Source organism: Misgurnus anguillicaudatus, chromosome 15 (assembly GCF_027580225.2).
Source record: "Misgurnus anguillicaudatus chromosome 15, ASM2758022v2, whole genome shotgun sequence".
Lineage (NCBI taxonomy): Eukaryota > Metazoa > Chordata > Actinopteri > Cypriniformes > Cobitidae > Misgurnus > Misgurnus anguillicaudatus.
The window spans coordinates 14,441,822-14,464,968 of record NC_073351.2 but is presented as its reverse complement, the minus strand read 5'-3'; the positions used below and the strand labels follow the sequence as shown (position 1 = coordinate 14,464,968).

Here is a 23,147-nt window from a genome sequence, read left to right as displayed (position 1 = left end):
CCCAGGTGAAATTTGCCTGGGTACATTTGTGTCTAACTGATAATAAAGTTATAGCCCGACAAAGTAGTGTTGTTGTCTAACTGCAATCTGCAAGTCAAGCTGTATTGCCCTCGGTAATGTCTCTAGGGAAATCCCAGTTTGGAAAGTAAGAGAATAAGAATCACGGCTATAAAAATGTAATAAACAACGGTTCTCAACATTGAACAACACTGCACCCTGATGGACAAAGAAGGGGTTTGTTTTAAAGAACTGCATACATTCTTTTCTCTTTATTCCAGAAAAAGCAGTACATGTAATGTTAGACAGCTGAATCTGATGCTTCACATTTTTAGGATTTCGAAATAAGTATTCACAATGTAAAAAAATATGGGTTGCCTTATTTTTGTTTTTAATTTTGAAGAGTTGCTTATAAAGTGGTTGCCTTATTTTTTTCATCTCGAGGAGTTGAAGATAAGCTGGTCCAAGTTAATTTTTTTACATTACAGCAGCTCTTAATTAGTCAAGTTTAAAAATAATAATTTAAAATTAATTGAAAATCCAAGTTCATTATATTTAAATATTTAAGGCCACCAAAAAGTGCATCTTTTGTTTTACAGTGCATTAAAAAAAATGCCGGTCTATTTTCAGACTTGCATCCGGTCAAACAACAGCCATTGAGTTAAATTAACCCAGAAAATGTTTACCCGACAATCGGTTGAAACAACCTACACTGTAAAAATTCCTTGTGGCACTTAAATGTTTAATTTCACACAACTTGAACAAATTTTTTAGTAGTAGTATATATTTATTGTCCCCTTAGGGAAATTCTTTTTCACATTTCCATAAAATATGTTTTTTGACACACCCACAGCACATATAGGAAATACATTTCACAAAGACACAATATACATTTAACATAGATCATATACCATTTAAGGTTTATGTAGGGGGAGCAAACATCATTTCACAGCAGCATTTTACAGCATACAGATTATTTATCTGGATATCTCTGTCTTATTAAGTGTTTGTATGGCTAATGGGATTAGACTTCTGCTGAAGCGGGCTTTATTACACCTCATACTTCTAAACCTCATGCCAGAGGGTAGGAGTGAGAAATACCTGCTGAGAATAAGTTATTTAAATCTTTTTGATTAGTTAAAAGTAGCTATAAATTATTAAAAAAAAAATAAATCCAACTTTTTATTTATACTAACCTCGTCACATTTTGACCCAGAGTATACTCACAAATCTACATTTTATACACACATCTGAAATTAAAATGAAACATCTAATAAATTATTCTTCATACCTATATATAAAAAAAAATGTCAGCCTTGGGCAGGGTTTTCAGTTTTGGACAAATATAGTAATTTATGTACTTTCAAGCTGCACTTTCCATCCTAGACTGTGCTCACAAAGAACAATTTCTATCTTGCCAATGAAATATTTTAGATCTCAGCTATTTTTAAAATAAAACAACAAATATTTTAAAGAATCATGACTTCCATTATTTTTCCATGACAGTGGGAACCCTGATACAAATCTAATTATGACACACATTACTACCTCTTTTTACTGTATATGGCTACATTACAGAAACACATTTTTTTAATCATGAAAACTAAAATATAAAAACAAACATAGACAAAACACAAAAAAATACTACATTGTTTTAACAACACAATTCTTTTCATATCACCTTCATGTTTTAGCTACAGTACATCATTGTTGTTTTCTACTGTATTACATTGTATTGTCATAGGTGGGTGTGGAGAACTGTTGTGTCGGCGGGCCCTGCATGGCCCCTGTAGCGGCACTCATAGCTGCCTGCTGAACATGAGGATTTTTCCAGGCCCCAGATACCCACTCCTCCTGAGCTTTACTCATACTGCCTCCACTCCCCCTGTAGAAGTTATGAACCTACCATACACACAAAACAATGAGGACATTCAGCTGCTGATTTTAAATCTAAAACACTAGGAGAAACTCTAAATATCTAAATAGGAAATTTAAGTATTTATGATTTTAGTGTGTCCATTGTCATTTTTATCAACATTTATGTTTTATACTGTAGTTATATAATTATGATTGTAAAATGAAAATTGTGTAAACATGTATTTTAGGTCCTGCACCTGCACTGTCAGTAAAGATGGTAAAAATGGCCCCAAGCTGTCACTTAAGGCATTAGCATTTAAAAGGATTCTAATATGTGCCATTGTAGTATGAATATATTTGGTATGTACCAATATGTACCTTTGATTTTATATTGTCCTGTGTTGTGATAAATGCATTTTAATGTGTAAATATTCCTCCCAGTAATACAGTATGTGGCCATTAAAGCTACAAGCACTTAATTTTTTTAATTAATAATAATAATAATAATTTAATGTGTTTTTGATTGACTATGTCACACAGCAGTGCAGTATCAACTTTCTAAACGTATTCCTACGTTTTTCTTAGTATGTCTCCCACACATTTATATGTATAGTATCTACCGTATATGTAGTACATGCAAAGATACGCTCAAAAAATACAGGTAACTTTCTAGCCTTTGAGCTTGTCAGACACATAACGCTTAAGTTATTTACTCTTTTATTTCATTAACAACCACTGCATGCTCCAGCATCACAATTAATGACACATCACACGACAGACAGCAAACCAGACCCAGTCTTCCATGTCAGCCAAACGAGCTGTAACTACAGCCGGACAGGCCGACTGCACAAGCAATGAGGCAAACAGAGGCCTGTCCCGCTTTAATAGATGTGCCTATGTTGATACTATACGTGAAGGACCGGTACCTTAGTAAGCGCGATGAATGAAACGGCAGCGACTGCAGTGAACATGATCGTGGGAATTAGCATAATGATGGAAGCAAAGATACTCGTGCCAAAAAACGAGATGGTGCCCAACCAGCCACTGAAACACAACACAATGTCATCCTGCTTTAACACATACGTATATATCCATACATGTGAATACAGAGCACAATGAAATATAGAAATAAGTTTATAATTTTTTTTTATTCTAGCAGCATATAACGGGCATACAGTATGTGTTCCTGCAGCTCAACAGGTAAAGAGCTTTGGATAAAAGCATCTGCCAAATGAATAAATGTAAAATGTAATGTAACTGCAATGTAATGACATTATTATATAAACTAAAATTAGAGGAATATCAAATCAGATAAAAGGAAAACATATCTGTTGTATTATATTTTTTTAAGTTGCACCTACCAGACGCCCCAACCTGGGATACCAATGGCCTGTATTATGACAATGAAAAGTTGTGCCATGAAGACAAAGAAGAAAGCCATGAAATAGAATGAGCTGTCAGTCCTGAGAAAGCAAAAAGTGAAAGAATATTCACCATAAACATATTTAACTAAAACAATATGAACATTGGATGCACACATGGATGCATTATTGTTCTGCATTAATAAACCACAGTAAATATTGAAATGATACAGTAGTTTATTTCCTTCGAGGACGTTATTATTATTAAACATTATTATGCACATGTTTGTGTGATTTTGTTTTATTTATAATAAAGAAAGATTTGAAGGCAGTGTCCCTAAATGCATTTGCCAATATGCCCAACAAATTTTAACAATCATCTCTATGCCGATATTACAAATGTAAAAAAAAAATGAAAAGACACTGTGTAAATTATTGATTGAAAAACTGCATGCCCTAAATATAGTTCACTGCAAGGTGTGGTACTCACTTAAAGGCATTGTAAATGGATCGGAACCAGCACACGTAGGAACACGGGGTAAAGAGGATAACCCATATGAGCGACATCCCAAAGTTAGTCACTCCTCCACCACCAAACATCCATGCCATACAGCCAAAAAAATTCACCAGCAAAGTGACACAATACACTGAAAAACACAAGTGATATGCCACCCTGGTTAAATACATTCCTACAAAGAAAGTGTATGTATGTGTGTGTGTGTGTGTGTGTACATTGTACATTTAGAGGATGATCTATGTTCTAGCACCAGAGAGAGAAAGAGAGAGACAGAGAGAGAGAGAGAGAGAATAACAGAGACGTCTTATTTGTTTGCAAGAAAATGCAGCTGTCAATAAACAGAGTAAACGCTTCAGCAACCACAGTGTAACCTGGAGACCCACTCTGCATAACAGCCGAATTGATGCGTGCATTTGCACACAGGTTATGAATGCAGACTGCCATACAAGCTGAAAGCATTAAAACCCATACAAGATAAGGAGAAAATTAAAACTGCAAGCAGTGATGGAAGGGCCCTCGCACACCTGACACCGCCATGCCGTGGCATGAGAAGAATTAAAGGGAACAGTAGTAAATAGGCATTTAAGCATGTAAACATAGGTGAACCATTTAAAAGTGTAGTATAATGTGCCACATTTCCTGTTGCTAATTACAAATGACAGCGAGGTAGCATTGTGTAAGATAGCATGAGAGAGAGAGAGTGAGTGAGCGAGTGTGTGTGTGTATGAGTGACTACATGTAAATATTGGCACGTAGATGTGTTCTGTCCAGGACTCTTATCAATCATGTGAAGTTTGGGACAAATCCGACATTGCATTATCATTGTAAACATGTTACTTCCTGTTACCAGCTGGTGGCGCTATGACCGTAACTGACTATTGGCATCATAAGTGACTATCAGTGATGGGAGTCACGCGTTACTGTAACTCCACTATTTTTTTAAATCAAGTAACGCAATTACAATTACTGAAATTTAAATGAGTTTGTTACGCGCGTTACTCTATTTTGTAAAAAATAGACAAGACATATCTGACGTCGCAGGACTGTAGTTGGCGGCGCAATGATTCATTACACTTCATCATAGCTGACAGTGCATATAGAATGAACATGAAAAATCTAAACGGGACAACATACCTTTGTTTAAAAATTGTGCGCAAGTCATAATCCATCCGGTCTCATGTTTGTAAATTATCTTCACCAAGCAATCGCAGTATGACATCAACTTGCATTTGTAGTCCACAAAGGTAATAAATCTAAGAAATGTTCATATATTCTTAGATGTTTACATCGGCTTCATGGAAGAGAATGATCCGCGATTGTTGTTTCCACTAAAATATTCACACTGCGGTGTACACCCGTGTTAAAACTCCATAGTATGTGTGAGCTCGCTTTTAGTTTTAGTTTCAGTCTCTCCGTATCCGAACAAAAAATCCACTCGCTCTGTGTCCATCTGACAAAACAATCCACTCGCTCTGTGTTCGTCCGACAAAACAATCCACGTAGCCTACTCCGTTTTCTGAATAAATATCTTCCTTTAATCCTGTGTATCATTTAAATTCAACAGAAAACAAACAATATATGACCAAAGAGCGCAGTCCCTGCGGCAAGCTTCACAAGCTGTGTTCCAATTCAAGGGCTGCACCCTACTAAGCATGTGATAAAAGGTGAGCACTTGCCCATTCAAGGCGCTCAGAAGTTCGCAAAGAGAACTGAAATGAGACGGTCTAACCTTCGGAGGACCCATAATTTGCCTCATCTGCTGCACACGCATCGTGCCTGTCAGCAGGACACAGCGGAGACGTTTCTAACTTATTAAAATAAATATGAAATCAGAAAAATTATAATTTATTTTAGAAAATAATTATTATTTAGAAATTTGACAAAAATTTGAAAATTTTTAAAGAGACACTACACAATTTTAACACATTTTATATTTTTGTAAACATGCAGAATATTTGTCTAAATGGTCTAAATGATATACATAAATAAACTAAGTTTAAATATTAAGATAATTTCTAACAAAAATATTCAAAGGTTGAATCTAAAGCAAAATTGGCTCCTACCGTATGTGATATATTAGAGTCTTACGTGTAAAATAGCCCGTCCATATCATTTTACTGTTTGACTGTTCAGTACTGTTCATATTTACATTTAAAAAGCAAACATAAAAGTAACTTAAAAGTTACTTTTCTAAGTAACTAATTACTTTTGATATACAGTAACCGGTAGAGTAATTCAGTTACTTTTAAAAGAAGTAATTAGTAACTGTAACTAATTACTAATTTTTTAATAACTTGCCCAACACTGGTGACTATTGACATGTAGATGTGTTCAGTCCAGGACTCTTATTAATCATGTGAAGTTAGGGAAAGATCGGACATTGCATAATCAGTGTAAACATGTCACTTCCTGTTGTCAGCTGGTGGCGCTATAACCATAAGTGACTATTGACATGTAGATGTGTTCAGTCCAGGACTCTTATTAATCATGTGAAGTTTGGAGAACCTCAGACATTGCTTAATCAGAGTAATCAAGACACATCCTGTTGTCAGCTGGTGGCGCGATAACCATCAGTGACTATTGACATGTAGATGTGTTCAGTCCAGGACTCTTATTAATCATGTGAAGTTAGGGAAAGATCAGACATTGCATAATCAGTGTAAACATGTCACTTCCTGTTGCCAGCTGGTGGCGCTATAACCATAAGTGACTATTGACATGTAGATGTGTTCAGTCCAGGACTCTTATTAATCATGTGAAGTTTGGGACAGATCAGACATTGCATAATCATTGTAAACATGTCACTTCCTGTTGCCAGCTGGTGGCGCTATAACCATAAGTGACTATTGACATGTAGATGTGTTCAGTCCAGGACTCTTATTAATCATGTGAAGTTAGGGACAGATCAGACATTGCATAATCATTGTAAACATATCACTTCCTGTTGCCAGCTGGTGGCGCTATAACCATAAGTGACTATTGACATGTAGATGTGTTCAGTCCAGGACTCTTATTAATCATGTGAAGTTAGGGAAAGATCGGACATTGCATAATCAGTGTAAACATGTCACTTCCTGTTGCCAGCTGGTGGCGCTATAACCATAAGTGACTATTGACATGTAGATGTGTTCAGTCCAGGACTCTTATTAATCATGTGAAGTTTGGGACAGATCGGACATTGCATAATCAGTGTAAACATGTCACTTCCTGTTGCCAGCTGGTAACGCTATAACCATAAGTGACTATTGACATGTAGATGTGTTCACTCCAGGACTCTTATTAATCATGTGAAGTTTGGGACAGATCAGACATTGGATAATCATTGTAAACATGTCACTTCCTGTTGCCAGCTGGTGGCGCTATAACCATAAGTGACTAATGACATGTAGATGTGTTCACTCCAGGACTCTTATTAATCATGTGAAGTTTGGGACAGATCAGACATTGGATAATCATTGTAAACATGTCACTTCCTGTTGCCAGCTGGTGGCGCTATAACCATAAGTGACTATTGACATGTAGATGTGTTCAGGTCATGACTCTTAGCAATCATGTGAAGTTTGGGACAGATCGGACACTGTATGCCTGAGTTCCAGCAACCTGTTTCATAGCGAAGCATCAAACTTTGGCTGGCCGAAATAGACACAAATTTTAATATAGAATCAAATCCTTCGCAATTTAGCATCACAAAGGCCTTAAGATGACACTCGCCAAATATGATGATGATCCGACGAAAACTGTAGGAGGAGTTAGTTAAAGTATGACTGCTGGAAATGAGAAAAACTGAGCCAAAATCTGAGAAATAATTCAAAATAGCTGACTTCCTGTCTGATGTAGGGCGTTGCTCCAAGAGACTTTTTTGTAGGGCTTGTAATAATACATGAGCATACCGAAATTCGTACATGTAAGTTAAACACAGTCCAAGGGCTGATTCATTCAATATTTGAAAGTGGCACTAAAACATGTTCCTTCAGGTTGCCAGCTGGTGGCGCTATGGCTATAAATGAAAATTGTTATGTAGATGTGTTCAGGTCAGGACTCTTAGCAATCATGTGAAATTTGGGACAGATCGGACACTGTATGCATGAGTTCCAGCAACTTCCTGTTTCATTGGAAAACATCAAACTTTGTCGGGCCAGAACCGACACAAATTTTTACGTAGAGTCAAATCCTTCGCAATTTAGCATCACAAAGGCCTTAAGATGACACTCACCAAATATGAAGATGATCCGACGAAAACTGTAGGAGGAGTTAGTTAAAGTATGACGCCTGGAAATGACAAAAACTGCGCCCAAATCACAAAAATAACTCAGAATAACTGACTTCCTGTTTGGTTTACGGCTTCGCTCCAAGAGACTTTTTTGTAGGTCTTGTCATGCTACAGACGCGTACCGAATTTCGTAATTGTACGTCAAACACAGTCCGAGGGCTGCTTCGTTGAAAATTTGTAGGTGGCGCTATAGAGCCATTTTCTCACGCCTAATTCTAAAGCATACACCACATGTAAATTTTCATCACTCTTGACATCTGTGCAAAATTTCATGAGTTTTCGAGTATGTTTAGGCCCTCTAAAGTCCCGCTGAAGTCGGAGAAAAAGAAAAAAAAATATAGCTGCAAGCAGCGATGGCGGGCCCTCGCACGTTTTTTTACCGCTACACGGTGCCTCCGAGAAAACGATGCACGGTGGGCATGTGCATCAAGTGGGTAAATATGAGTGGACTAATTCATGTTGCTACTGATCCATTTAGGTACTGTAGGTAAAAGAAACCCCACATTTTAGACAAATGGGGGCGCTAGTGAGACACTAAATAGACACGCCTTTATCTGACGTTTTTGTCAACACTTAACAGCCGACAACTCTGATGTGTTTGCCAAATTTAAATTTAATCTAAGCACGCCAAGAGCCTTAAATATGCCTGAAATAAAAGTAAAGTTTGACGTGTTGCCATAGGAACAGCGTTCGAGATGTCAAAAATTCCTTCGCATTTTAGCATCTACAATGTCTCAGCATCATGTTGACCACTTCTGGTGTCAATAACATTATTTACCTAGAAGAAGTATTTAAAAGAACATCGCATGCAACTGTAATGCTTAAATAAGCCTTTAAAATGAAAGTAAAATTTGTCGCGTTGCCATAGGAACAACATTCGAGATATCAAAAATCCCTTCGCAATTTATCATCTACAATGTCTCAGCATCATGTTGACCACTTTTGGTGTCAATCGCATGAATATCCTAGAAGGAGTATTTAAAAGTTCACTGCATGAAACTGTAAGGCTTAAATATGCCTTTAAAATGAAAGTAAAGTTTAACACGTTGCCATGGGAACAGCGTTCGAGATATCAAAAATCCCTTCGCAATTTATCATCTACAATGTCTCGTCATCATGTTGACCACTTTTGGTGTCAATTGCATGATTTTTCTAGAAGGAGTATTTAAAAGAACATTGCATGGAACTGTCAAAAAAATCCAGCTTTGTAACTGACACACTTCCTGCCGCCTGGTGGTGGCGCTATACCCGGGAGTCACAATAGGCGCATCGATGCGATCGGAATCTTCAGATGAACAAACACCCCGCTTGTCATTACCAGAGGTGGAAAGTTACGAATTACATTTACTCATGTTACTGTAATTGAGTAGTTTTTTTGTGTACTTTTACTTTTTTGAGTAGTTTTTAAAATATGTACTTTTACTTTTACTTAAGTATGTTTTATTTAAAGTATTGTACTTCGCTACATTTTAAATCATATCCGTTACTGAGTAAAAAAATATTTAAAAAAAGCAAGATGATAAAGACTCGCAACAGATGATTGATGGGCGGGGGAACGCGCAAAAAGAACCATGGAGACGGACGAGACAGGCGCGCGCTAATGCAGACCCGCCTCAGTTCCAATCTTATGAAAGAAACCCCTGGTCATATTTAAGTGACCACTTTCCACTGACGCGAAGCGAGTGTTTCATTTCTATGAAAGGTAGGATTCATGCTCTTGAGTACAAAATTGCCACCCGGTTTTTACCGCTCATATGCACGACGCGTTTTTAATACAATGCGCATTATCCTCCGCAGTCTAGCAGCTTCACATCAAGTCAAACACAACTTCAGAACGTCCTCGAGAATGCGCAGGTCATGAGAGAGAGAGAAAAAGAGAGAGAGAGAGAAGAATCTGACATCAACGTCTGACATCAGGTACCCAGCTAGAAGACAATAAATGTGTCAAATGTATATAGACATGACACTCATCTCGTTATATGCTCATTTAAACTAGATATATAGTTTAATAAAATAGTCAGGAGGCCAAAACTGATATTAAAACTTTGTCGGACACTTTTTGGTACAAGCATACAACCTATTCAGTATTAATATTTAACCCCGCAACATGTGTTCTAGCCAGGTTGTCAGCTTAGTAAATGTTTTTTTGACCATTTTAACATTATATTCTTAAAAGTGGTAAAAGCGGATCCCCCCCAAAGTGCTTCCATTTTTTATGTCCTACTGTAATTTTGGGCAAATGTGCAATATAATCCAATTTATGTGCAAGCATGATCATTAAAAAATAATAATCAATAAATACCACAAGAGTACCACACCACATTGGGCACTGTTGTTTCAGTCTAGCTGTGATTTGGCATGAGGCAGCAGATCCAGAGAAGATGATCACAGCAGAGTCAACAGTCTGAACCAAACTTTCTAATCATGATGGTAAATGGACTTATATAGCGGTTTTAACAGACCTATGGCCATCCAAAGCGCTTTACAATTAGCCTCACATTCACCCATTCACTCACACATTCATACACTGACGGCGGTGTCAGCCATGCAAGGCGCCAGCCAGCTCGTCGGGAGCAGCTGGGGTTAGGTGTCTAGCTCAAGGACACCTCGACACTTGGTTCAGTGGAGCCGGGGATTGAACCACCAACCTTCCGGTTTGTAGACAACCTACATGAACCACTAGGCCACTGCCGCCCGATGATGATGAAAAAGTTGCAACGGCAGCTGGGATTGATGATTAATGTTGCCCACCTACGGGCTGCACATGAAGAACAGTTTGTCTGCAAACCAGGGCTTTAAACAGGTTTTTTTCCCAACTGGTTCGTTCCGAACAGAAGCAGTATTTTAACGTTTCCGGTTTTCGGTTCTACCCTAAAACTGACGTTCCTGAACCGGTTATTTTCTCATTAAAATGATGTGAAAATCATTCTGCTTACTCATTCACATAAAACAATATATTGATTTAGAAATTGTAAGACAGTTTTCGTTTAGAGGGGCCGTATGCGAGAAAGGATTGATTTACAGCTAGCAAACAAAGGCTCGCATAATGAGCTGCATAATGAGGCAGGAATGTTGGGAACTACAGTAAAGAATGTGAGGACAAATGTATACATGTTTGTTTGAGGTTTATTAAGAAGTTAACAATATAATAAAAATAGAAATTAAGGTCAGTAAGGCATTTTCTGTTTATTTAGAAACAAACTCAATTCAAAAACTTAACTTGTATAAGAAACTGATAAACAACAGAGCTGGTCATGTGGCTAATGTTACCATATAACTTTATGTCTAAAAAGCGTTTTTCCACTTCATAGTTTTTGTACTGATGAGAGGGATGCAGACCTGTAAGAGAGTTATGGACAGCTGTTAGCATTAATTGTCCACAGAAATACCCTTACATATATAACTGATGGGTAAATATCACTGATAGTACATTCATATAAACTATCATGTACACAAACTAAATTCAGAACATCTCAGATAAACATCTGCAGTGATAAGTTATATAAAAAGCTGTTTTCAGATGCCCATCCCCTTATCGTCTAGCTTCTGTTTTAAACGTGTTTCTGTAAGCGCGTATGAACTTTAAAAACACATTGCATATGGCGGCCATGTGCGCGGGCTCGCGTCTCCGTGTAACGCGGCACTCATAAAAATGGTGTCGCGTGTAAAGCGCAATGTATGGAATTGCCTTGCATGTAAACAATATGGAATCATTTTACAGCAAATCCCGCAGTGCAGCATTACTCAAAGTTGCCATGAAGGATACGAAAGTGAATAACTGTGTCTAACACTGTACAACATGTAACAGATATCCGCCATTACGGGAGGTCACGCGTACTCGTTTGTAAATAAGCATGTAAACATGGAATCATATTACAGCACACACTTAAAAGATACAGCAGTGCAGGCTTACTGAAAGTTGCCATGAAGGATATAAGTGAATAACTGTGTTTAACATTGTACAGCATACAACAGTGAAATCCGCCATTACGTGAGATCGTTTGTAAACAATGCAAAACTTTTTCAATCCGAAGCGTGCCGTCTGCTGATGCTTACTGTGCGTAGGCTGAACTGCACAAGCCATGAGCATATTACATGATAGCAAATATAAATAGTATAAATTAACTGTTACTTACTTCCAATATCCTCCTCCAGTGCGTCCTCCATTGTTCTTCTTAGGTAACCATAAAGATAAATGCTTCCTCAATGTCCAGACATAAATGAAGATCTTCCTCACGTGTGTATGTATAAAGTTTAAAATCCAGACATGCGGTAAAGTCTTTAAATCAGAACTTAAATCAAACTTTACTTTTTAATGTTCGAGCTGCTCTTCATTACCATGTATTACTACTAACTAGTTACTAACCCCTAACCCCAAAGAAGTGAGAGAGCAGTTATGTTAGGATAGAATTATTAACTATAGTGATATGTCAATTAAATATAGTATGTGTTACAACCTGGTACATTAATGAAGTCAAATAGCACCATAGACCACCATCTACAGTTCTACATTTCGGCTTGACATTAAAGTTTTATAACTTGTGCATCATTGCACTGTCTCTCCCTACAAGCTTTAAACTTGGCTTGACTCATTCCCATAGATAGGGGTATTGATAGATAGAACTTTTGGGATACTATGTTATGTTTCCAAGCTGATATTCACTTTGAAAACTGGTTCTCTTTAGGCGGAGATTGTTTTTTTCATGTTCTAGTTCTGTTTTCTCTTACATTGTACAACAAATGTTCATTCTGACACTTCAGCAGACATCCCATGAGTGTTTGCTTTCATTTGATACCATTTTTATGTATATGGGCCTTGTGGTTGTGGAGATTTTAACATTTATTGTTGGATTGTCGAGTTGAGCTGGAAACCAAAAAAATTGTCCTGAAATCGCTTGCACAAGTAAAAAAAATAATAATTCAGCTTGACAACCACCCTAATCTCTTACCTATAGGTGTCTTCTAACAAAAAAAATAGGGTGACAGCTTGTACCAAAACATGTCCGCAAAAGTCTTAACGGAAGCCCTTTTCAGAATTGGCCCCCTGACTAAAATAATGTGTTACCAGCAATACATCAATTACAACTTAACTATAGTGATTTTATTTACTAGCTGCTGACCATCTTCAAAAGTGCATAACTCACATATAAAAATCATTAAACATTTCCATAAATGTTTCTTACTTTAAAAAAGCTTTTTATTTTATTAACTTTTTGTTATTGCAATTTAATTGTAAAGATGTTCCTACAATTAAAAACAACTAGTTTGAGATGTATATTTCCTTGTCGTTTTTGAACTATACTAGAAATCTCCACCTCTCCCCGCTGTAAAAAAGTAACTTTTACTCTGAGTAAAGTTAAAATGAGTTACTTTTTACTTTTACTTGAGTTGATTTTTAGACACGTAACTTTACTTTTACTTAAGTAAAATATTATTAAAGTAACTTTACTTTTACTTGAGTACAATATTTTATTACTTTTTCCACCTCTGGTCATTACAATAAGACATTTTTTGCCATAGATATTAGACACTTCCTGTTTCTCTGATTTCGCCATGATTTTGCCGCTTCGCCATGGCAACACCGTTCGAGATATCAAAAATCCCTTCGCAATTTAGCAAGTCCAATGTCTTGACATCATGATCACCACTTTTGGTGTCATTTGCATGAATCCCCTAGGAGGAGTATTCAAAAGTTCACCGCATGCATTTTTTAAACAATCCAAAATGGCGGACTTCCTGTTGGGCGGAGCTAAAATGTTAGAGGGCGAAAGTTGTTCGGGTCGATGAGATCTATATGCGTACCAACTTTCGTACATGTGCGTACATGCTTGCCCGATCTGTGCACCAATGTTTGTTTTTGCATTACAGGGGGCGCTACAGAGCCCCTGTGCCACGCCCGTGTTTCAGCCTTTGCATGAGCCTAGTGGTACGGGACTCTGACATGTGTGCCAAATTTCAAGAGTTTTCGAGTATGTTAAGGGACCCAAATTACGTCAATTGTTTAAAAAAAAAATAAAATAAAATAAAAAATATAGCTGCAAGCAGCGATGGCGGGCCCTCGCACGTTATTTTACCGCTATACGATGCCTCCGAGAAAACGATGCACGGTGAGCAAGTGCATCAAGTGGGTAAATATCAGTGGGCTTTTTCATGTTGTTATTGACCCATTTGGGGACTGTAGGTAAAAGAAACCCCACATTTTAGACAAACGGGGGCGCTAGTGAGCCACTAAATAGACACGCCTTTCTCTGACCTTTTTGTGCACACTTAACAGTCGACAACTCTGATGTGTGTGCCAAGTTTTAGGTTAATCTAAGCACGCCAAGAGCTTTAAACATGCCTAAAATTAAAGTAAAATTTGACGCGTTGCCATGGGAACAGCGTTGGAGATATCAAAAATCCCTTCGCAATTTATCATCTACTATGCCTCGGCATCATGTTGACCACTTTTGGTGTCAATCGCATGAAAATCCTAGAAGGAGTATTTAAAAGAACATTGGATGGAACTGTCAAAAAAATCCACCTTTGTGACTGACACACTTCCTGGCACCTGGTGGTGGCGCTATACCTGAGACTCACAATAGGCACATCGATGCGTTCGGAATCTTCAGACGAACAAACGTCCTGCGTATCATTACAATAAGACATTTTTTGCCTTAGATATCAGACACTTCTTGTTTCTCTGATTTCGCCATGAATTTGTCGCCTCGCCATGACAGAACCGTTCGAGATATCAAAAATCCCTTCGCAATTTAGCAAGTACAATGTCTCGACATCATGTTCACCGCGTTTGGTGTCAATCGCATAAATCCCCTAGGAGGAGTATTTAAAAGTTCATCACATGCGTTTTTGAAACAATCAAAAATGGCCGACTTCCTGTTGGGCGGAGCTAATAGGTTTGATTGTGAAAGCTGTTCGGGTTGATGGGATCTATATACGTACCAACTCTCGTACATGTGCGTACATGTTTGCCCGATTTGTGCACCAATAGTTTTTTTGCATTATAGGGGGCGCTACAGAGCTCTACTGCCACGCCCGTGTTCCAGCGTTTGCCCGGTCCTAATGGCCGACGACTTTGAGGTCTGTGCCAAATTCCTGGTGTTTTCGAGCATGTTAAGGCACCCAAAGTGCATGCCAAGTGCTTAAATATGCCTGAAAATGAAAGTAAAATTTGACGTGTTGCTATGGGAGCAGCATTCGAGATATCAAAAATCTCTTCGCAATTTATCATCTACAATGCCTCAGCATCATGTTGACCACTTTTGGTGTCAATCGCATGAAAATCCTAGGAGGAGTATTTAAAAGTTCACCGCATGGAACTGTCAAAAAATCCACCTTTTGTGACTGCCACACTTCCTGGTGCCTGTTGGTGGCGCTATACCCGAAACTCACAATAGGCACATCGATGCGATCGGAATCCTTGGCCGAACATACACAATGCGTTTCATCCCAATAAGACATTTTTTGCTTTAGATATTAGACACTTCCTGTTTCTCTGAATTCGCCATAAATTTGTCGCCTCGCCATGGCAACACCGTTCGAGATATCAAAAATCCCTTCGCAATTTAGCAAGTCCAATGTCTCAGCATCATGTTCACCACGATTGGTGTCAATCGTATGAATTCCCTAGGAGAAGTATTTAAAAGTTCATGACTGACACACTTCCTGGCGCCTGGTGGTGGCGCTATACCCGGGAGTCACAATAGGCACATCGATGCGATCGGAATCTTCAGAAGAACAAACACACCGCATTGCATCACAATAAGACTTTTTTTGCCTTAGATATTAGACACTTCCTGTTTTTCTGAATTCGCCATGACTTTGTCGCCTCGCCATGGCAGAACCGTTCGAGATATCAAAAATCCCTTCGCAATTTAGCAAGTCCAATGTCTTGACATCATGTTCACCACGTTTGGTGTCAATCCCATGAATCACCTAGAAGGAGTATTTAAAAGTTCACTGCATGCATTTTTTAAACAATCCAAAATGGCTGACTTCCTGTTGGGCGGAGCTAAAATGTTAGAGGGCGAAAGTTGTTCGGATCGATGAGATCTATATGCGTACCAACTCTCGTACATGTGCGTACATGTTTGCACGATCTGTGCACCAATGTTTTTTCTTGCATTACAGGGGGCGCTACAGAGCCCCTGTGCCACGCCCGTGTTCCAGCCTTTGCCCGTTCGCAATGACGGACGACTCTGATGGCTGTGACAAATTTCAAGAGTTTTCGAGTATGTTAAGGCACCCAAAATGCCCAAAAGTGTTTACAAAAAAAAAAAAATAAAAATAAAAAAAAAAATAAAAAAATAATAATAAATCCGAGCAAAAACAATAGGGCTTCGCACCTACGGTGCAGGCCATTCTGGCCTGCTCCTCGGTGCTCGGGCCCTAATAATAATACGAGCAAAATCAATAGGGCTTCGCACCTTTCGGTGCAGGCCATTCTGGCCTGCTCCTCGGTGCTCGGGCCCTAAATATAGCTGCAAGCAGCAATGGCGGGCCCTCGCACGTTTTTTTACCGCTACATGGTGCGTCCGAGAAAACGATGCACGGTGGGCAAGGGCATCAAGTGGGTAAAATATCAGTGGGCTATTTAATGTTGTTTCTGAGCCATTTGGGGACTGTAGGTAAAAGAAACCCCACATTTTAGACAAACAGGTGCACTAGTGAGCCACTTAAGAGACACGCCTATGTCTGACCTTTTTGTCAACACTTAACAGCCGAAAACTCTGATGTGTGCAGAGATGTATAGTAACGAAGTAGAACTACTTCACTACTGTACTTAAGTACTAATAGGCAGTATCTGTACTCTACTGAAGTATTATTTTTTTCTCCTACTTCCACTTTTACTTCAGTACATATTTTCGATGAGTTTAATACTTTTACTCCAATACATTTTTTATGTGCTGCATAGTTACTCGTTACACTCAAATGTTACGAATCATTCCAAACCTACATTATCACTGCCGGAGCGGTGATACACATTAGAAACACACACAGATTGTGGTCTAAACCAATAGGAGATAGTGAAGAGCGGACCCCTCCCTCCCTCTCACTCACAAATATGAGCCGCAGTTGTGGACAAATGTGAAGTGAAGAGAGAACCAAAGTGCACGAGAGAGACCGATAGAGAGAAAGAATTTGCGAGAAAGGGCGAGTGTGCGCGAAAGAAGGAAACCTAAATACATTGAAACATCTTGTACCTTTACCTATTACCATTACATCGACTAATATTTTATTAATTCTGAATTCTCTATTGCCATATTAGTTAAATTAATCTGAACATTCCTGTCCTTGTACTCCTGCTACAGCCAAAGCAATTGTGAGTGTCCTTTAGCTTAAACATTTGAAATAATATAAACAATATTATATTCAAACTTTTGACTGTTTTCTTTAATAACTACATTACACAATACTTGTACTTTTACTTTCAGTACTTGAGTAGTATATTTTAAAATAAACTACTTGCAATACTCAAGTACAAAACATGTTTAATACTTCAGTACTTCCACTTAAGTGGTGTGCTCACTTTTTTGATAGAGCACTTGTACTTTTACTCAAGTCTGGGTCCCTAGTACATCTCTGGATGTGTGTGCCAAATTTAAAGTTCAACTAAGCACGCCAAGAGCCTTAAACATGCCTGAAATTAAAGTAAAGTTTGACGCGTTGCCATGAGAACAGCGTTCGAGATGTCTAAAATTCCTTCGCAATTTATCATCTACAATGTCTCGGCATCATGTTGACCACTTCTGGTGTCAATCGCATGAATCCCATACGAGGAGTATTTAAAGGTTCACAGCATGTAACTGTCAGCCTTAAATATGTGTAAAAATGAAAGTAAAGTTTGATGCATTGCCATGGGAACAGCGTTTGAGATATCATAATCCCTTCGCAATTTATCATCTACAATGTCTCGGCATCATGTTGACCACTTCTCGTGTAAATCGCATGAAAATCCTAGAAGGAGTATTTAAAAGTTAACTGTATGGAACTGAAAGGCTTAAATATGCCTTTAAAATGAAAGTAAAGTTTGACAGGTTGCCATGGGAACAGCGTTTGAGATATCAAAAATCCCTTCGCAATTTATCATCTACAATGTCTCGGCATCATGTTGACCACTTCTCGTGTAAATCGCATGAAAATCCTAGAAGGAGTATTTAAAAGTTAACTGTATGGAACTGAAAGGCTTAAATATGCCTTTAAAATGAAAGTAAAGTTTGACGCGTTGCCATGGGAACAGCGTTTGAGATATCAAAAATCCCTTCGCAATTTATCATCTACAATGTCTCGGCATCATGGTGACCACTTTTGGTGTCAATCGTATGAAAATCCTAGAAGGAGTATTTAAAAGAACATTGCATGGAACTTTCAAAAAAATCCAGCTTTGTGACTGACACACTTCCTGGCGCCTGCTGGTGGCGCTATACCCGGGAGTCACAATAGGCACATCGATGCGATCGAAATCTTCAGATGAACAAACACCCCGCGTGTCATTACAATAAGACATTTTTTGCCTTAGATATTAGACACTTCCTGTTTCTCTGATTTCGCCACAACTTTGTCGGCTCGCCATGGCAGAACCGTTCGAGATATCAAAAATCCCTTCGCAATTTAGCAAGTCCAATGTCTCGACATCATGTTCTCCACTTTTGGTGTCAATCGCATGATTCCTCTAGGAGGAGTATTCAAAAGTTCAACGCATGCATTTTTTAAACAATCCAAAATAGCTGACTTCCTGTTGGGCGGAGCTTAAATGTTAGAGGGCGAAAGTTGTTCGGGTCGATGAGATCTATATGCGTACCAACTCTCGTACATGTGCGTACATGTTTGCACGATCTGTGCATCAATGTTTTTTTTTGCATTACAGGGGGCGCTACAGAGCCCCCGTGCCACGCCCGTGTTCCAGCCTTTGCCCGTTCGCAATGACGGACGACTCTGACATCTGTGCCAAATTTCAAGAGTTTTCGAGTATGTTAAGGCACCCAAAATGCCCAAAAGTGTTAAAAAAAATAAAAAAAAAAAAAAAAAATATAGCTGCAAGCAGCGATGGCGGGCCCTCGCACGTTTGTTTACCGCTACACGGTGCCTCCGAGAAAACGATGCACGGTGGGCAAGTGCATCAAGTGGGTAAATATCATGCTGCTACTGACCCATTTAGGTACTGTAGGTAAAAGAAACCCCACATTTTAGACAAACGGGGGCGCTAGTGAGCCACTTAATAGACACGCCTTTATCTGACGTTTTTGTCAACACTTAACAGCCGACAAATCTGATGTGTGTGCCAAATTTAAAGTCAATCTAAGCACACCAAGAGCCTTAAATATGCCTGACATAAAAGTAAAGTTTGACACGTTGCCATGGGAACAGTGTTAGAGATGTCAAAAATTCCTTCGCAATTTAGCGTCTACAATGTCTCAGCATCATGTTGACAACTTCTGGTGTGAATTGCATTATTTCCCTAGAAGGAGTATTAAAAAGAACATTGCATGCGACTGTCAGGCTTAAATAAGCCTTTAAAATGAAAGTAAAAAGTTTGACGCGTTGCCATGGGAACAGCGTTTGAGATATCAAAAATCCCTTCACTATTTATCATCTCCAATGTCTCGGCATCATGTTGACCACGTTTGGTGTCAATCGCATGAATATCCTAGAAGGAGTATTGAAAAGTTCACTGCATGCAACTGAAGGGCTTAAATATGCCTTTAAAATGAAAGTAAAGTTTGACGCGTTGTCATGGGAACAACGTTTGAGATATCAAAAATCCCTTCGCAATTTATCATCTACTATGTCTTGGCATCATGTTGACCACTTTTGGTGTCAATCGCATAAACATTCTAGGAGGAGTATTTAAAAGAACATCACATGGAACTGTCAAAAAAATCAACCTTTGTGACTGCAACACTTCCTGGCGCCTGGTGGTGGCGCTATACCCGAGACTTACAATAGGCACATCGATGCGATCGGAATCTTCAGACGAACAAACACCCCGCGTGTCATCACTATAAGACATTTTTTGCCTTAGATATTAGACACTTCCTGTTTCTCTGATTTTGCCATAAATTTGTCGGCTTGCCATGGCAGAACCGTTCAAGATATCAAAAATCCCTTCGCAATTTAGCAAGTACAATGTCTCAACATCATGTTCACCACTTTTGGTGTCAATCGCATGCATCCTCTAGGAGGAGTATTTAAAAGTTCAACGCATGCATTTTTTAAACAATCCAAAATTGCTGACTTCCTGTTGGGCGGAGCTTAAATGTTAGAGGGCGAAAGTTGTTCGGGTCGATGAGATCTATATGCGTACCAACTCTCGTACATGTGCGTACATTTTTGCCCGATCTGTGCCCCAATGTTTGTTTTTGCATTACAGGGGGCGCTACAGAGCTCCCTTGCCACGCCCGTGGTCCAGCTTTTGCCCGGACCTGATGGCCGACGACTCTGACGTCTGTGCCAAATTTCAAGAGTTTTCGAGTATGTTAAGGCACCCAAAGTGCCCAAAAATGTTAAAAAATAATAATAAAATAATAATAATAATAATAATAAAATAATAATCCGAGCAAAAACAATAGGGCTTCGGACCTTTCGGTGCAGGCCATTTTGGCCTGCTCCTTGGTGCTCGGGCCCTAATAATAATAAATTCGAGCAAAACCAATAGGGCTTCGCACCTTTCGGTGCAGGCCATTCTGGCCTGCTCCTCGGTGCTCGGGCCCTAATAATAATAACTCCTTGAAGAACAATAGGGTCCTCACACCCCGGTGTGCTCGGGCCCTAAAAATAAGTATTTTAAAAAGAAAGAAGTTGAATAGTAAACACACAACAACAGTGACATGCAGTCTATTGTCTGAAACCACAAAAAGAGCCAAGAAAAAAATATTTTACTGAAACTTACAAAATGCAAAATCGAAAAAAGAATAAGTGAATATAAAGCATGCCACTTCATTCAAATGCATCACGTGAGTATAGTACCTTGGGAAGGATCAGCTACAGGGAATATCTACAGAAAGAGATGACAATCAATTTAATATATAAACACCCTGTTAAACATAGTCAGCAGCATGTCCATGTTATTCTATATGGGAGTAGGGGTATCTATTGGTAAAAAGGTGAAAGGTGGGAACATTTCTAGAGGCCTACTTATCCAGGGGCAACTGTTTTCCCTTTTTCAAGGTTAGGGGCCCAGAACATTATCTTTTGTTTTAACATATTGTTTAAAAACTAATTCCAGTAAGCAACAGGCTGCATCCAGATTGCTGTCTGTATTATCATCTGTGACATTGATAGTTAAGTTAATGTGTTTTACAGACTCACAGATCCACAGGTAGTAGAGTCTCTTGCACATGGTACGATGCTGGTCGGGAATTTCCTCAAAGTCCTGGTGAAAACATGGCTTCAGTGGTATAAAACCAGGCAGAGGAGGAAAGTTGTTTTCTATAGGACAAATGAACAGTACATAACTCTTATATTATATTCATATTGATGTTTGTATCGGTATATATACATATATATGTAATATAATGCTAAGAATGTGCAATTTTGTGGTCTGATTGTAGGAGGTCTTACCAGCCATTGGAAAATTGGTCGTGACAACTTCTTCTCTTGTGATGTGAATCTACAAGTAAACGAAATACTCCTTTAAAAGAACAGGAGATAAAGGTAAAATATTAGCATCTAATAAAATGTGGGGTTATAAATAAAAGTAATCTCATTTGTCTTATGAACATTAAAATGTTTATGTTAAACATATTACTGTATAAGCTGTTATGACTGATAATTGGTTATGCAATCTGTGTTTGATTTTAGACAGTTTGTGAATATTACCAATGCTGTTATAGTAACTACTGTATGTTATAGTATGAATGCATTGAAAAGTAATGGCAATTATGTTTTATCAAAATCAGCAATGAGCTTTTAGCCATTTAGAACTTACAGTGTCTCCTTGCATTTATGAAACTATGAAATATTCAAATATTTAAGTTATTCAAATATATAAAAAACTAAATAATGTCTTGTTTGAAAATGGAAAGAGACTGAATTACTGTCAGATTTGTATTATTTATGGAGACGTGTAATGTCTTACCAAAGCCTGCTGGCTAGAAACTGCTTTAGAAACGTGTGGCTTAAGTCGCAAGAGAGGGATGAGGGATCACCCATTTGTCTATTATCTAAAAATGACCAACATCACATATTACATCCGTCCCAACTGTGATCGTAACAATGATCTTTGAACAATCTTTAACTTTACAACCTTTATGATGCATTCGTTTGTTTATCATTGCAATAACGAGATTCATCATGCAGTTTGACCTAAGCCATCCGTCCCGGGTTTAATGGAGACTTTGAATAGACAGAAAATAATCGTCTTACCTTTGAAACACCTCTCTAAAACAGCATGTCTTTTAAGTGCATGCTCATGCACACATTCCGCTTACGACTTAAATAAATAAAACAAAGGTTGCAGCCAAAGTAGGCAGTAAAACAGATCTGTTTCTTAAGATTGTTTGTGGTAATCCTTACTGAGTGACAGTTATTATTTCCGACTCTCAGGCACCTCCCTAATACTGTAATGTCCAATTGGAAGGCTGTATTGTATTGTAGACACACCTCCTTTCGCATCGTTGGCCAATCATCGCTGTGAAACGGGTTGCTTTCCTTGGTGCTGAAGTTGTTGCTGCGTGTTAAGACTGAAACCTCGACTTCACGCAGCTCTGCGCAGACAAGTCTGTTTTTGACATCGAAGAACCGCGAGAGCGAATCAAAAGCAAAGTATGGGAATCACTCTCGCGGTATTTTGATGTCATAAATATTATCAGTTTGCGCATATCCGTATGAAGTCGAACACACCGGAGTCGTGTGAATATGAGTTAAGTTAAATAGTAATCCTTTAATTTACAAAATTATATTGTTTCATAATTTGATTGTTGTGTTGCAAAAAAGTATTTTTTACATCAACAGATTTCATAAATCTGTTTAAAGATGTTTGTATAAAGTCAAAAACAGAGCTTTTCTTAGTGATTTGCAGTTATATTATTTTACCAATAGGGGGCGGAGTTTCCATAAAAGTTACACATATAGAGAGAGGACAATTTATCTCTTTTTCTAACTTGATCATGTTTGGGAAACCATTTGCATGAACAGATTGCAACAC

At 38.4% G+C, this 23,147-nt stretch overlaps 1 protein-coding gene across 3 annotated transcripts; it reads right to left on the bottom strand.

Annotated features, from left to right (window-relative positions):
* Positions 1–1,321: 1,321 nt before the first annotated feature.
* scamp5b (secretory carrier membrane protein 5b) lies at positions 1,322–22,570 on the bottom strand. Of its 3 annotated transcripts, none has more exons than XM_073853445.1 (7): positions 22,367–22,570; positions 21,563–21,632; positions 21,311–21,430; positions 3,706–3,862; positions 3,216–3,317; positions 2,781–2,898; positions 1,322–1,899 (listed from the first exon to the last, which is right to left on the bottom strand). In XM_073853445.1, exons 2-7 carry the CDS (start codon positions 21,567–21,569, stop codon positions 1,723–1,725), a joined length of 681 nt encoding a protein of 226 aa, XP_073709546.1. In that variant the 5' UTR covers positions 21,570–21,632; positions 22,367–22,570; the 3' UTR covers positions 1,322–1,722. The 3 variants fall into 3 exon arrangements, with proteins under 3 accessions (XP_073709546.1, XP_073709545.1, XP_073709547.1); XM_073853444.1 differs by having other exon boundaries at positions 21,563–21,611; XM_073853446.1 differs by lacking the exon at positions 22,367–22,570 and adding an exon at positions 22,080–22,155 and having other exon boundaries at positions 21,563–21,611.
* Positions 22,571–23,147: the final 577 nt, after the last annotated feature.

What these genes read in the sequence shown, in the direction of transcription:
- scamp5b (XM_073853445.1), bottom strand. An exon ending in ACTCTACTACCTGTGGATCT is followed by an intron (nt 3,863 to 21,310) that starts GTGAGTCTGTAA and finishes TGTGTTTTTCAG; the next exon opens with TGTATTGTGTCACTTTGCTG. An exon ending in TCCATTTACAATGCCTTTAA is followed by an intron (nt 3,318 to 3,705) that starts GTGAGTACCACA and finishes TTGCTTTCTCAG; the next exon opens with GACTGACAGCTCATTCTATT.